The sequence below is a fragment of the Sander vitreus genome, chromosome 4 (genome assembly GCF_031162955.1).
Source record: "Sander vitreus isolate 19-12246 chromosome 4, sanVit1, whole genome shotgun sequence".
NCBI lineage: Eukaryota > Metazoa > Chordata > Actinopteri > Perciformes > Percidae > Sander > Sander vitreus.
Genome location: NC_135858.1, coordinates 3,182,287 through 3,198,345, shown reverse-complemented (window position 1 = coordinate 3,198,345; position 16,059 = coordinate 3,182,287). Strand labels below are relative to the sequence as shown.

Sequence of the window (16,059 nt, the reverse complement as noted above, 5' to 3'; positions counted from 1 at the left end):
GGCTCTGTCGGTGTTACGTTATTATATATTACATTATTGGAATATTATTATTTATGCAGTACCATTTAACGTGCATTTTAATGTTTAGCTGGCTTCGGTAGCTAATGTTACTCATCGTATGTACTGTAGTGTTTGGTGGTTTAATTTACTGTATGCATTGTGTTTTATATGCTCATCATAGGCTAAGTTTATAACATCTGCATATGCAAAGTGACAAGTAACAACATGAATGAAGTAAAATGTTAGATATTTCAATGCTTCCTGCTAACACACTAAACTAACATGGTTAACATGGCAAACATTATACCTGCTAAACATCTGCATGTTAGCATTGTCATTGTGAGGATATCTGCATTTTGATGTTAGCATTTAGCTCAAAGCACCACTGTGCCAAAATACAGCCTCACAGAGCTGCTTAGTCTTGCTATTCACGAATTACCACACTTGAATAAGAAAATAAATTTTTTTGACAAAAGCATCCCATGATTGTATATCTCTATGTGCATTTTGATGCAAATTTGGCTCCAGATTAAAAATGCTTTAACATTTTGTGTTATTAAAATTACAAATCTAAAGGACGGTGCAGCCATGGCAGATTTATGTGCTCTCTGAGTACTTTCTAATTAGTTCATGTTTGTGCTTCTGTGTTTCTGACTTATTGTGTTCTGACACCTTCATTTTGTATTGCCTACACACCATTTCCTTCAAAGAAAGGTCACAAGATACTTTGTCATGCGTGCGCAGTTCAGATAGTGACAGCTATTAATCACAGCTACCAACAGAGGCAAAAAGCTAAATAATGTTCTTGTTGAACAACGATAACACTTTATACGTTATTAAATTTCAGTCTGTCGGCGTGACAGCAAAGCATTTGAAAGAGATGCAAACTGAGTGATACCTATACAAGCATGGAGAGTAACAGGACTTTATCTCAGAACATCAACACGGATGAAAAATGATGTTTCCCGTTCCTAATATAATTTGAAAAAACAAAGAATTATTATAAGTCTGCCTTTGTGACAGGACTGTGAAATGACAATTGCTATGATAAAAAGAGAAAAAAATCAATATAATTTTTTCCCCCTCCCAGGCAAACTAACAAGCTGTTAGAATGGTGCTTCATGCAGTCTAAAGGCAGTCATGGCTCTCCCCAATCTCCTGCCTGACAGACTACAAAAGACGAAGCTGTCTTTCATCTTGTTGCTTGCATTATTCATCTAACAGTCTGTTCCAGTCATTTAATCTGACTGTTCCAACAATGATATTACTTATGTGCAATACTTGTCATGACAAAGCTTCTAAGAATATATATGAAAACACAAACTCAGATATGCAATATGAACATTTCGAATTAAACACCAACTTTACGATTACAAGTGTACAAAGTGCTTTGTGTTAAAGTCCTTGTATATCTTCATTTGAATTCTCCATTGTCTTTTTCCTCCCGTGTTTGTGCCAAAGGGATATTGTATGTGCAGGAGAGGAGGAGGTTAAATGGAAAAAGATGGGAAGCTAGTTAGACTTGCAGCCACCCAGCATGATTGAACTTAATGGGAAAGGAAGGTGGGCAGCCTGGACAGATCACACACCTCGAGAGCAGACAGCTGGTTGAGTGTGATGGTGTCTCTGCAGAATAGACACAATTAGTGAGCCACCTACCTACGCTTGCTGCAAAAACACCTGAGACAGGCTCTGTTATTAGAAGACATGGGGAACCTTGTTTGTCTTTTTGATGTAAACCCAAAAAGGATTCATGTGATTTAAAGGTGTGAGGGAAGGTCAACAGGAGTAAATGGTTGACATAAATGCAATCTGACCTATTGAAAGGATCATTTTGACATTTTAATGGCAGCTATGCCACTCTTCGTCATTACTAGCCAGTTGTGAAAAAAACAAAACAGCACAACACTAGCAATGCCCCACATAGCGACAGTGAGCCGTAAGTGAAAAAAATGAGAGACTTCACACCTAGCTGAGCTGTTATCTCTTTATACTAAAAGAGACAAAACAGAAAACAAATGCAACCTTCTCTTAATGGAGTGCTCTTTCAGTTCTGCTGTTCTAACAGACTGTTTGAATTTGAATTATAAATCTAACAGCACATCAGGTGGAGAGGAGCTTACAGTAAGTCCAGCACAGTCCAGGAGAACAGTCCTATTCGCTGCGGTGTGCTGCAGGCGCGGGCTGATCTGAGCATGCTCTGAATGAACTCCCCATAACCTTGAGGTTCACATCAATTTTGCATGAGGTCTCCTCGTCAAATAGACTGGGGGATTGTACTGCAGCACACAGTGGTGACCACACAGACCACACACTGTTCGCGCGCACACACGCACACACACACACACACACACACACACACACACACACACACACACACACACACATGCGCAGAGCTTAGAGCCAATAATGGAAATTCAATTGCTGACCAGTGTACTCTCCACAATTATGTTTGTTATCATTGCTGCTGCTTCATAATACATTGATGTTCATTTGGCTTCCAAGTCAAATGTAACATGATAAGTATTCCTTAAACCACCCTGTATTAGTCTGAGTGTTTTTGTGTCTGCATGTGTTTGTGGTTTTGTGTATCTGTGTGTGTCTATCAGCTTAAATGGATTCCTATGGAATTACTGAAATATCAACAGTAACATCGTACAATTCCACTGAAATGTAATCCCATCAGCTCCTTTTTCAAAACAATCAAATAAATACATAAACAAAACTAAACATCCTCATACCTAATCTACATTATAGGTCGATTTTCAAAGAATCCCAAAACGACACATACAACGTTCTATTTACTAACGCACGGTGGCGGTTTAATCATGCAAACGTAATAATGTGAATGTTCTATTTAACATAACATACGCAGTTTTAAACACGCAGTAAATGTTGTGAAACGGAACTAGTTCAGTTTAGGCAACAAAAGTACTTAGGGTTAGTAAAACATCGGGGATTGGCTTAAAATCAGTCATGTAAAACTACTAAAATGAGGACGTCATGTGACGTCATGGAAGTCATTGCTACAAGGAATAAGATCCGTAAAACACAGTTAATTTCAAAGTGACAGTTGACTTTTGGTTTTTACGTGGGACACAAACCCGTCTCTTCAGTGAAAGTCCTGTTTGTTTGACCCATCCACCTAACCTGCTTATACTTTGTCACCTCTGTTCCTTGTTTGCTCTCGCGATAATTACTACAGCCAAGAGAGGTCACCGCCTAACAAGAAGCGTAATTATGGGTCGTTATGAGCTGCTTGCATTATCGACCTTTAAGGCCGTTTTCTAATAATAATAAAAGCATATTCATCAAGCTCCAGCAGAGTAAAAAAATCTATATAAGTCTATATACAGTATCTGCCTTTATTTAAGACCACAGCCTTGCATTCTTTTAGTTTATCCCATTGGTTTTGAAATTATCTCATAAGCCCAGGGGTCATAGAACTTTCTCACCATGTAAAAGAACGGTAACCCTCCAAAAGATAAACATCAATTTGATTTGAAACTATTTCTAGATTCAGTCCTGTTATCTGACTCTGTGCTGCAACTGAATTCACATCTTCTAATCATACCCTCCCAGTTCTATTTATGTCACTGTTACCCTGAACCAACCCGTAAACAAAGGTAGAGTCATACATCTGCCTGAAGTCACATTACATGATAGCAGACACCAGCCAGAGTACTTTTTTATTCCCCCTTTCCAATCACTGCTGTGCCCTTGATCCTGTATTACAGCGGATTCATGGTAAACACAGTGACAGGTGTATTCATAAAGCACAGCTCTGAGCCCTGGAGTGTGCTCTGGCACTACAGTGGACTATTTGTCAACTGAAGAACTGTCAGGGTTCCTGTTCATATAGTCACGATGTCACCGAGTGGCCAAAGTGGAGGGGAGCAGTGAAGTGTTGGAAATGAAATCAGATGAAAATGAAGCTAACTAGCAAGGATTATGAGCGTAGACACAAACGACAACCTGGTATTTTCATTTTATCATATTTGCTCTCTCTTCTCTAATATGTAAACCAACTAGGCAGTATTTTCAAACTTGCCCCTATTAAACCCTATTAAAGGGCGTTTCTACCTCCATATCACTGTTAAATATCAGTATATATTTTCAGTACTACAGGAGCAATTACGTGAGTGTGTTTATCGATTACATTTTAGGTGTCTTCACTCTACCTCGTCCTGCCTTTTTCAGTTAGTGGTTCCCTGCATTTTCCATAATGTCAGTCTGCATCACATTCTGCCCTGCTTCTCTGGTGTGCATATTTTCCTTGTGTGATTGCTGAGCATCAGCAATTGACGGTCTCTGCCACAGTTACTGGTAATGATCTAAAGGATAAGGCTTTTTACTGTCAATCGATCAAATTAAAAGACCAACAATGAATTGGTGTCACTAACGTGTAGCCAAATCCTGATGTATCTATGCTTGAGCTATATTGTTAAAAACACATCAATGAGTCACACTATTACACTGGGTGACATCTTCCTTCATTACTTTGAACATGAGCACTACAGTTTATTTTTACTCTATACCACATACACCGTTCTGCTGCTGTAAATACTGACTAGACTCTAGTGAGTATTTACAGCAGCAGGACGGTGGCTAGAGCCTCAACTTGGTAATAATCCGCTGCTGAAAATAGTCGGCAACAAATGCACCATTTACTCCTGTTTGTGAGATGTTTGCTAAAAAACTACAGTTGTCCAGTTTTTTTCAAAGAATAAATTAAAATATATATGTGTGAGCCACTTTTATATATTTACATCTTCAGTAGGAACCAATAAGCTTGGAGGTTCTGTTAAGCTAATATTGTTGGTTCTTTTCATGGGATTTGCTGACAGTGAGAAAAATATAGAACAACACCAGCCTTATCCTTAAAGCCTTATTTTTTCCTTTTCAATATTAATACAATATACTACTATAAAGATACACTATATCTTGTACCATACTTTACTACAGGGGGGGGTGGCAGTAGCTCAGTTAGTAGGGAGTTGGGTTGGGAACCGGAGGGTTGCTGGTTCAAGTTCCCCTACGGACCAAAGTATGGTGGTAGACTGGTAACTGGAGAGGTGCCAGGTGCCTGGGCACTGCCAAGGAGCCTTTGAGCAAGGCACCAACCCCCCAACTGCTCAGGGTGCCATGTGTGTAATAACAACAGAGTGAAAACATTGTAATTTCCCCTTGCGGGATTAATAAAGTATATATTATTATTATTCTTCTTCTTATTATTATTATTACTGTAAAGATCTTAATTTGGGATTTTTGACTTGTATATACCCATGCTGCTGAGGATAAATCTATATTCTGTTTAAAATGAAAACATATATATATATATATATATAATCTTGCTTTTGACATTTTTTTTTCATATATATATATATATATATATCTACATACATTATATTGTGCCTGGTATTACTTCATACTGTACTATTCTATAGTTCATTGCAGTTTTGCTGGAAATCCAATACATTGGGTATATTTGGCCACTGTCCGCTGGATTCAGGTAATATCTGACTAATAGTTTCAATATTTGAGCTACATTTTATCACTGTAGGATATGCAGGAAAGCTGAAATACCCTACTGCAAGATAACTGATATCCTCAATGCTACAGTGGCTCCCTGGCAAGGGTTAACCTCATCTTCTCTGGCAAATGCAATATTGTGTGACCTAATTTTTTTCTATGGATATTAAACCAAATGGATGTATTTTTCTTAATAGCGGCAGTAACTGAGGAAATTAAGTGTGGAGCTATGAATGTAATACCCTCTCGCTTGGCATATCTAATTATACAAATACTGTTCATTTGCAGGGTCTAGGCCCATAGTTTGCAGACTTGAGTGAAAGACATAGCGTGACCACCTCCAAAAGGAGTCTGCTCAGGACATTTTGATGTTCTAATTTCAGTGTTGGAGAAATAAATTGGCAAGAATTTATGCTTTCTATTTTATTATCAGGACAAAAAAGTCCTCTCCTTGCCCGAAGGGTAACAAGTCAAGTACAATCAGTGTCAGAAAAACTGATGCAACCCAAATAAAGCTGAAAAGAATGACAACGTAAGATTAATGGTAGAAATCTATTGTCTTTAAAAGCATTACCAGAAATGTCAATCAACATTGGTGAGAGCTTGCTCACTCAAACATAAATTCTTCCTTTTAAACCTGGTTTCGGATTTTTTTTTATTTTATTTAACTGAGGGCACTGGCTCAACAATGGATCTAATGACCTTGAAAAATATCACCAGATTGAGTATGTTGTTTTGTACTTATCAGCTGAGTTCCGCAATGGTCGGAAGCTAGTGAACTTCAGGTACTACAGCTCTGAGGATACACTAAAAATGGACAAAAACAAGAGATGAGCCACACTAGGTTCACTAAAGACACAATAGCTTTATATAAAGTCAGAGCAATAAAAAGGGTAATAAAAATGATTTTATCAACAGATCATCTTAAGAGTGGATGGTGTATATGTTGTAGTGTGTTTTAAATAATATCCTACAAAACAAATATTAAGGTTGTAATAAACAGCCACAGGGGCGATTCTAGGATCAGACGTTTAGGGGGGCTCAGCCCCTAATGAGAATGTGACACGTATACAGTGCCTTGAAAAAGTGTTAACCCCCCTCCTGTTAAATCAGTAATTTCATTAGCCGATAATCTCTGAGCTAGCTACGGAACAACGTCAGCTAACGTTTTTAACTAAACCTGACACTTTATAAGTCACAGTAAAAACGACCAATTTGACATAATGTTCTAACATTCAGCTAATTTAGTTGCATACGTTTCAATTTGGGTTATAATCTGTGCCATGCAATTACCAACTTCTTCTCTGGGGGCTACCAACGATAAACTTCACAACCGCACTCCTGTTCTTCCTCTGACAGATTAGATAGACACTCAGCCAAAGGCGGGAGTCTGGCACAACCACCTCTGATAGGCCCAAACTACGTTTCTGTTAACCCTTTCCTTGACAGGGTTACAGGTGCTTTAAGCCCTTTGAACCTGTAATTGTTTGTCCTCTGTCACTAACAGACAAGTTCTCAAACTCTAACTTGAAGCACCAAATTTGATTTTTTTAAATAAATAGTTTTTCATTATTGTTATTTTTAGGGGGGCAGAGATGAAATGAGCTTGAGCCCCCCTAAAAAGGGTCTAAAATCGCCCATGAACAGCCACATTACATGCAATTTCATATCAAAGAACCTAAAGCTGCATCAGATTGTTTTCTGTTTGATGTTTTTGGCCTCTTTAGGTCAACTCCACCACACGTTTAACAAATGATTAGCTTGTAATGTAATGTATTAGCAAACTACTGCTTATTTACACATGCCATGAACATATATACCTCATTTGGAGATGTGTTAATGTTACCTGACCAATGTAAGTCAGATTTTAAACCTCCTTTTAGCTTTGTTTTGGTCTCCACCTACTCCTGGCAAATACATCTGGCACTTTAGCTGCCAAATGCTCTACTAGTAAATTCAAGTCAATTTTATTCAATATCACTAATTTTGTCTCAAGGGACTTCATAATCTGTACAGCATACGACACCCTCTATCCTTAGACCCTCGATTTAGATAAGGAAAAACTCCCCCAAAAAAACTTTTAACAGGGAATAAAATGGGGAAAAAAACAGTAAAAGTAACAGAGTAGGGATGAAAGAGGGATCACCATGTTCACTCACTAGTCGCTAATAAGTTGTTTATTTGCTGTTTGGTTCTGGGCAAGTAGCCTAAAGTCCGTTTATCTGAGCTTATTTGCTAAAAACAGCTGCCTGCTGCTGCACAAAGAACCAGAAAGAGAAAAACCTCTTCCACAATACAAGTGAAGAATGCTTTAAGTTGAAATAATGCAAGTGATGGTTTCGACTTCTATTTCGACTGACTATCCTGAGATAGCTCAGATTGCACAATAGGTACAATGATATCCCCTGCTGCTGTGCCTGGACCATGTTTTCAGGGCAGACACATTATAGGAAATGTAAGCATTTAACAGAATGTCACTCACAAGGTTATTGCCTCTCTGCCCTGCTTGCTGTGCATCTACATGGTGCTGACCAAGCTCCGAAACACAATCTACCACAAAAAAACACCGCCAGCTGCCATTTTCAGGCAGGCTCCCTGCACCGCCAGGGAATAGCAAGGGAGATATCAAAGAATCTGTGGTGCAAATGAGTCGCTGGAATCTCCTTGTCTCTCCTAATGATTTCTTAAGCCATGCACCATATTATAAATCATCAGCTTTAGCTGTACTGTGGCTTAAATCTTATCATTAATAAAGTTAACCCCACTAATATCTGAGGTGTTGGCATATTCATCAACCATAGTGGCGGCTCCCTGACTCTAACTCTACATCATAGCCTAGGCTGAGACAAGATATGCTTTTTTCAATTAGAAATGGATGCTCAATTAAGCAGTTGCTCTTTGAAGCCTCTATTTTTCTTTTTTTTTTTGGATGGTGCGTAATCTCTCTCCAGCATTTATGTGCCTGAAAACGTTCTTTAACAGATCAATAGCAATCAGCGCTATCTGTACCCTCTTTGATTTCCGTGGATGCAATAAGGATTCACAAGCAATTAAGCAGCAATGGATTTTCACCAAGTGATGTGGATGTGGAGCCAAAGCAGGTAGACGGTTGAGCCGAGGCTTGTGGTGTATGTAGCTTTGATGTGGTAATTTACCTGTACTGCGGAGGAGGGCTCCCTTCTGCCTCGCACGTGATGGTAGCCTGCTGGTCTGGGGAGTTGATCGGTAAAATGAGGTCACTTGGCTCCGTCCTCCATCTTGGCCCTTGAAATATGACATCCTCTGTATAGGCTGGGGAAAGGGGAGAAAGTCTATAGTAGTACAAGCCAGAAAACGTGTCTCTTTGACCTCAAGAAAAAAAACACTGGGAAAATACAGCAAAAGTAAAGAGACTGTGTGGACAAAGAGTTAATCTTGCTGATATACAGCAACTTTCTGACCCTCAGTGTATATTACTTTTTTCAATATACTGTCTTTCCAAAGAAAAAAGCAAAGAAATGCATTTGGACATTCACCAAGGTTTCACCATTTGCTTGTATTGCATCAAGAAGAGCAAATCCCACTTATCCTTGTTAGGCATTAACTGCTAATGCTGACTTATTAGGTATCTGTTTTTGTTTCAGATAAACCTGACACTGGAATAGTGAAGAGAAAACACTGACCATGGCACTCATGTGTATTTACTCAAATTTGCAGGCGATGCCTGTAGTGCCAGGCCTTACTGTGTTGATGTATCATCATGATAAATCATCATATTGTTGCTACAGTACTCTCCAATATAATTAATCTATTTGCTTCAAAACTCCCATGTAAAATGCAAGTAAATAAAAATACTGCAAATATGTCATGTATAATGTGTTAATTAATGTGTAAATATTTAGCTGGCTAAGGAGTTTGAGAGAGTTAAATGCAGGTGCAGAGCTCACATATACTGAGTAACACAACTAAACTGAGGTTTTCAGTGTCAATTACTTGCCATAAACAATATGATAATGATGGATAATACTGTAATAGTTGAGGACTGAAGTTGAGCGCTATAGTCTACAATAGATGACTACTGATGTAGAAAGACAGTTTTCATTTATTTCCTTAATAATTAATGATTCCCTGTAAGTGACAGGGTTGATAAATAAAGCCGTTATTTTCAGAACATCTACTGTATGTCATATACTTCGCATGCATCGGTTAATTGAGGCCATACGGATGCACTCATCTGCCAGCAGCTTAAAAGGACAGGATGTGGAACACAATCTGGTACTAAATGAAAGCAGAGTCAACAGACGGCCAGAGTAGGCCTAATTAATATCCTACTGCTAACATATTGCAGCGTGTGGCTAGCAGTTCTACATGTGGTTTTAACCTGTAATAATGTGTCAAGGAATGAATACATATTACACTTGAGAAACAAGATATGCCAGAGAATCAGTGATGGTTGTTCAGAAATATGGATAAGTTGGAATTAGCTTTGAACCAAGGTAGAGCTAAAATAAAGTTACATCTGGGATACATCTAAAGCTGTCAAATTTCAAAACCTTTGTTGTAGAACAATCTATTCATAAATGATCAAACAACTAGCATAACATCAAATTCACTCACCTCACAGTTTGGTTTAACAAGCTCTCCCTTAAGTGAATTTGAATATGATGCCGCGCAGGCTAACATCTGAGGTGTCAGAGTATTTTGTGAGGTTCCCGAATGTAAAGCCAGGCAAGATATCCCTTCAGCTGTCACAATGATTATTATCATCTGTAGTGATTTTGAAGGGTTTCCATCACAACACTGAATAAGAACTAGCACCTATAGGCAGCAACCAAGGCCTTGTTAAAAACACTTGGCCGCCAGGAAGGTGAGACTGCTTGGATCTGGGTCCCTAGAGTACTGGGCATGAATTACCAATGAGCCAATTTGAATAACATTCATTGGGATTTACAATGTCATTTGAACAAGGGTTGACATTCTGGTAGAGTGTCTGTGCTTCTCCTGCTCAAATCCCATGTGGCCACACAAGGGCAGAATAAGGCATGGCGACAAGTAGATTGTGTTAAAATGCGGGGCTGGATTCATCGCATGGATCCTGATAATGATCTGGACAGGCCATAAACAGGAATGGGATCGGACTCCCAGTCGTGCCTGACAGTGTAATGTAAATGTGCAGCAGGACACCGCTCTAGGGAGCGGTGAAGGACATCATGCTGGAACGCTGTATGTAATGACTGCAACTTAATCAGTGTAACCTTTTTGGTGGAGAAGATATGTTTTTTTTTTTTGTGAGGTTATTTACAACTGTTCCGATTCTGTCTCTTTCTCACTAATAGATGAAACTCCATATTTCATACAAACGCTGCTTTCTAAGAGTGAAATGCTATTAATAACCTCTAACCTCACAGATTAATGTGTGAGATTGTAGAGTAACACACAACAAAAGCACAACTGTAACATTATCATGTAATGAATATGCATTAATAAACACACATTTATGAGAGAATTTGTCATAGCATAAACAAGTACAGTGAGACTCAACTTTAAAATATCTTACCTGCAAGGCATCCAGTGATTGATAGCAGAACAATTTGTTTCCATGGTAACATCATCTTTAGTTGCTGAGGGCTATTAAGACTCTCATCCAATTTCGTGTGAATGGAATGCTCTCCCTTGAATACAATAATTTTAATCTGAAGGGAGAAGTAATTATGGATGTGATTAAAATATGACATTTTGATCCAAATACGACAAGCATTCATCAGCAAAAACATGATTATAGCCCTGCTAAGCTACATAATTGGTTCTTATTATTTGGGAGATTATGTACAGTAAGTGAAGAGAAAGTGAATCTTGAGGAAGTAAAACAAGGGATTGTTGGGGGGGAGGAATGCAGCAGAGAAACCTGATAATACAAAAAGGCGGTGCAATTTTAAGGTGGCACAGAAGAAACAGCTGCTAAATGGGTATGTTTTCATCATAAGTGAGGAAGGAAATGATTGACCTCAAAAGATACTTCTCTCTTCCAATTTGACTATCAATAGGAGCTGGCAGACTGTGTACCAGCAATCCACAAAATGCTACTTCATACTTTAACAAAGGGTTTGGTAGCTGACTGAATATAAGCAAGCTGACTGTTTTCATTTTTATACACACACATCATTCCCTTAGTTCAACAGAAAATACACGAAGGCTACTTACTAAAACATCACAAATGGTACATTTCATTGCCAGCTATTAGCTTTGACTGTCGTAAAGATATGACTGTAATTGTTAACCTATGCCTTTTTTCTACCAAGGTATTTATCACTTTAAAAGGGCACAACAATTTAACATATCAAGCCTAGTTTACTTCTAAGCCTGTGAAAACAGTTGCATGTCTTCTGTCTGAGACAATGACGCTGACTCATAAGCAATGTTTGCATCAGGAGAATCCAGTGTTGGTAGTGTTGGTACCTGAGTAATGCATTACAACAGTGTGATTACTTTTATAATGTAAAAAGTAGTGTAAGGGGCTACATTTTAAAATTCACTAATGAATTGCTTCCTAATCTCAGTAGAGCTGTTCCTTTAACAGTGTGGGGATGGGCTTTTTGCTGTTTAACCAGGAGAATTTTGAATTCAACACCACAGATGGAAAAATCGTTGATAAAATTGTTGATTCTGTAAAGTGCAATCTCCTTACATCGACTTTGTCACCCAGGTAACAGAGGACAGCAGAGGCACGGCAAATAAATGGAACATCAATTCTAAAACAGGTGATATTAAGCTACTTTGATTGTCTTCAAATAAATTAAAACAAATAATGTGTTAGATCTAATTAATTTGTCATTGCTTTTGTCCCAATAGTTCTAAACTGCTTCATAATGTGCTGGCTTTGGAGTTGTTAAAGTACACTCATTTTCAGGTTCATAATTGTATTTAGAGGTTGTACCAGAATAGGTTTATGTGGTTTAATAAAATAAAAAAAATAAAAAATAACATATTTTTGTTGTACTGCACATTGCTGCAGCTCCTCTTTTCACCCTGTGTGTTGAGCTCTCTGTTTTAGCTACAGAGTGAGACATCTCACTTCTGTTCCATCTTTGTTGGGAGTCGCACATGCTCAGTAGCTAGGTAAGGACTACTAGCCAGTCAGAAGCAGAGTATGAGGGCGTGCCACGCTAGCAGCTAGGCGAGCATTATAACATGTGTTACTAAGTGACCACGTTTGTCTCTGATGTAAAGGCTGGACTACAATAGAGCTGTTTGGAGCAGTTTGTGAACAGTGTTTTCTGTTGGAGATGGTAAGTCCCTTTGGGGTGGACTTTGGGCTTTTTCACTTTGTAAACCTACAACGTGCACAAAAAAAGATATATAACACAATAAAGGAAAGAGAAAAAGCCAAAGGCATAATATGAGCACTTTAAAAGAGTTGTGCTGAGTGAATAAAAGTAATGTAACGAGTAAAGTAACTGGTATCATCTGGTGATGTAATTACTTTTTCAATGAGTAAAAAGTAATTACTCACTTCCCCAACACTGCTTAAAACAAAAAGCCTGTGTTGCATGCTGCTCGTGTGGAGTAGAAAATATGTTTATGGTTTCATTATGGGAAATGTAGGAGCCATTGGTTTTAGAGCTTGACCCATATGAGTATGATAAAAGTGAGGATATCTCGGCCTCTGATGCACTGATTATGACCATTCCTTAATCTGACTCTTCTGGGTTCCCAAACATTGTGGAAACATGATACTTAATAACTGGAACACCCCTTTAATATCTCTGGTTGTTTTAGGCCATTGCTGGCTATGCTGCTAATAACTTAGTAAATACATTATACATATACAATTATAGTGTGATAGAAGATTCACTCAAAGGCTGATCATCCATAAACTGCTGCATCAGATATCCCATCTAACCAGTGATCAATGACCACAAACTTTTCTTATGAGGAAGTGGAGCGAAGAGCCCTAAGACTGTAATTGTGGTATCAGTGGGACTGGAGGGGCTTTGCTCAAGCCCTGACCTACATCACAGTAAGTGGAAACTGATACGCCTCTCAGGATTAAGAATTCAAGCCAACCCCTCATCCTTACAACACGACACTGTTATGTGGATTAACCCAGGGCTATCTTTGTAATTCTTAAAACATACTAACCACTCACTTGTTTCACCAACTTGTAACTGTAGGATTGTGGCTGGAGTTTGACATGAAAACCATGGCTACGTAATCCTGTGGCGGAGTATGAAGCATGCAAATACCGTGGTGCTGAGCAGACAAAATAGAAGGGTGGGGCAAATCATCCCATTTGCCTGATCACAATTTACTGGCTAATGTTGGCTTAACTTGACTGTCCTGGTGCCAGTAATTCCAGTGACAGTCTTCATCTGGAGTAATTGCAGGCACAGTGAGATTCAGAGTGGATTTCCTGATGTCTTTCAAAATTTAGGAGGCGTTTGGCCACTCTAAAAACCCATCGCATTGGATTACACGGTTTGAGATTCTACTGTAGAGAAAAAAAATTGTGTGCTGCATTTTTCAGTTTGAGTCCTGTATTAACCGCCATCCGCTGGAGGATTCAAACTCGTCATCCCAACCCATCAGTCCTAAGAGCCTCAAGATCCTGAGAGGAAAATCTCCTCGAAAAGCCGTTCTTTGCAAGTTCTGTGTTACACAGTTCGTGGCACAGTGTCTCTGCTGATATGATGGATGTTTGCCCCTGAGCACAGCTTCATATTGCAGTCTGTAAAACCTGCAGTGACATTTTCATTTTTGAACATTTTTCTTCTTAGTTGATTCGTGTCTGAATTATGGGTTTATTAAAAGGCCCAATACATGCCAGTTTTTCAAGCCATTGTGTATGAAGGGTGTGTCACCCTGCCTTGAAGAATTTCATTTCCAGCAGGTGGCTTTTCAGTGGCTCTCTATGGAGAGCTTAAGTTTCTCATGATGCTCCAAAAGCCATTTTAGAGCAGCTAAAAATTTAAGAAAGAATTGTATCACTTCTGACCTTCAAAGAGCTGCACCAGTGTAAAAACATTAAGCAGCTGCATATGCTGAAGCTTTAGAAAATCCAAAAGAAAAAATTAACTGAACGGAAAACAAGTCTTTCTCTCCTTTTGTGGAGGTGAAGGTGAGATGGCATTTTCTTTCTTCGTCTTTCGCAACTGAAATGATGAGCACAAGATTGCTCTTCCAAATGTAATGAGGCTTCACACTTTCACCTCCACAGAAGTTAAACCTAATAGAAGTCATTGGCTAAATGCATTCCAGAGTAAATTAGATGACTTCTTGGTTAGTGGGGCTGTTGTTTGGCACATAATTGATAGGAAAGGTGGTTAAAGGCATCCACCCCCATCCCCGAAGACTGCATAATTGCACAAGAATCCAATAAGGGAGGGAGGAAAGGAGAGTTTTTATCATAGGGGTGTGCATGCTCAAGGCCTGTAGTCACATCACAAGGGGTACACAGAGCTGGGAGATGGAGATATACATGCAAAAACAAAAACTCACTGTGTCCAAATTGAACACCAGTGGCACAATGGGTATGCATTCTCCACAGTGTATGATGCACTCATTCCACTTATTGTCTTTATGACTATCTGCTACCATCTGCATTAAATCACTCAGCAAGAGAACCTGGGAGACAAGGATCCGCCACCAGGGACGGACTCAATCTGAATGCACAGCTGCTCTGTGTTTTCGCCAATGAATTCACAATCAACTAAGCACTGATGCCTCCTAATTTACTCTGACTAACTGACGACCTGCACAAGTCTATTTCACATAAGCCAAGGAGGATACAAAATAAAATAAGTGAAGTGATTAACAAATAAAGGAAGAGCGTAATGTCTGTATTTCATGGCTTGTAAAATGAGAAGAAGAAGCAAAGTAGGAGTAATTGTTCGGTATTGATTATGTCATAACTCTGCATTATCTTAGAGGAGTGAGTGATGCTTCCCATGGCAAATTATGTATTAAGGATTCAAATGGAAAGGCATCTCATGTAATCGCACCCAACAACCTAATCTCAACAGCTGTTACATTAACATTCATGAAAGTATTGCTTGAATGCATATTATCTCCTGAGATGTTTCCTTACATTTCATTTCAAACAGCCTTGCAGGCTAAAAAAAGAAGAAAAAAAAAGAGTAGCCACTTCACACATTTAACTGACGCTTGCATGAATAAGACTGTTCTGTGTAAGAACTGTGACTATGTCACTTATGAATGCTGGGGAAAAGCATATACATGTAGCAATAAACAGATGAGGGCGCTCCATGTCATGTGAATAAATATGTCTGCTTGTGAAATGTTACTCAAAAGTAGAGCAGGGACATTATAGCACGTCATGATCAATATAGGAGTTTTCACACAAAATACATAAAACTGTAATTTTACATTCACGTATAACGTATAACATATTAAATATCTGTTTACCCGTTAGAAACATCTGGGTAGGACACTCTGCAGATGTTATACAGCTGTGTATTTTCATGCGAAAAATCACTGAATCCCTGGAAGACAGCAGGACGCCCCCAGTGACTCTCTCCTACGTTAAACACG

General features: G+C 38.8%; 1 protein-coding gene across 1 annotated transcript in view; it reads right to left on the bottom strand.

Annotated features, from left to right (window-relative positions):
- The window catches only part of cntn3b (contactin 3b), a 42,078-nt gene extending 30,955 nt beyond the window's left edge, over window positions 1-11,123 (bottom strand). Inside the window, exons 1-2 of the mRNA XM_078247357.1 lie at window positions 11,069-11,123; window positions 8,688-8,823 (exon numbers count right to left, since the gene is read on the bottom strand). Coding sequence (XP_078103483.1) covers window positions 8,688-8,823; window positions 11,069-11,123 — 191 coding nt within the window. The remainder of the gene's footprint in view (window positions 1-8,687; window positions 8,824-11,068) is intronic.
- Window positions 11,124-16,059: the final 4,936 nt, after the last annotated feature.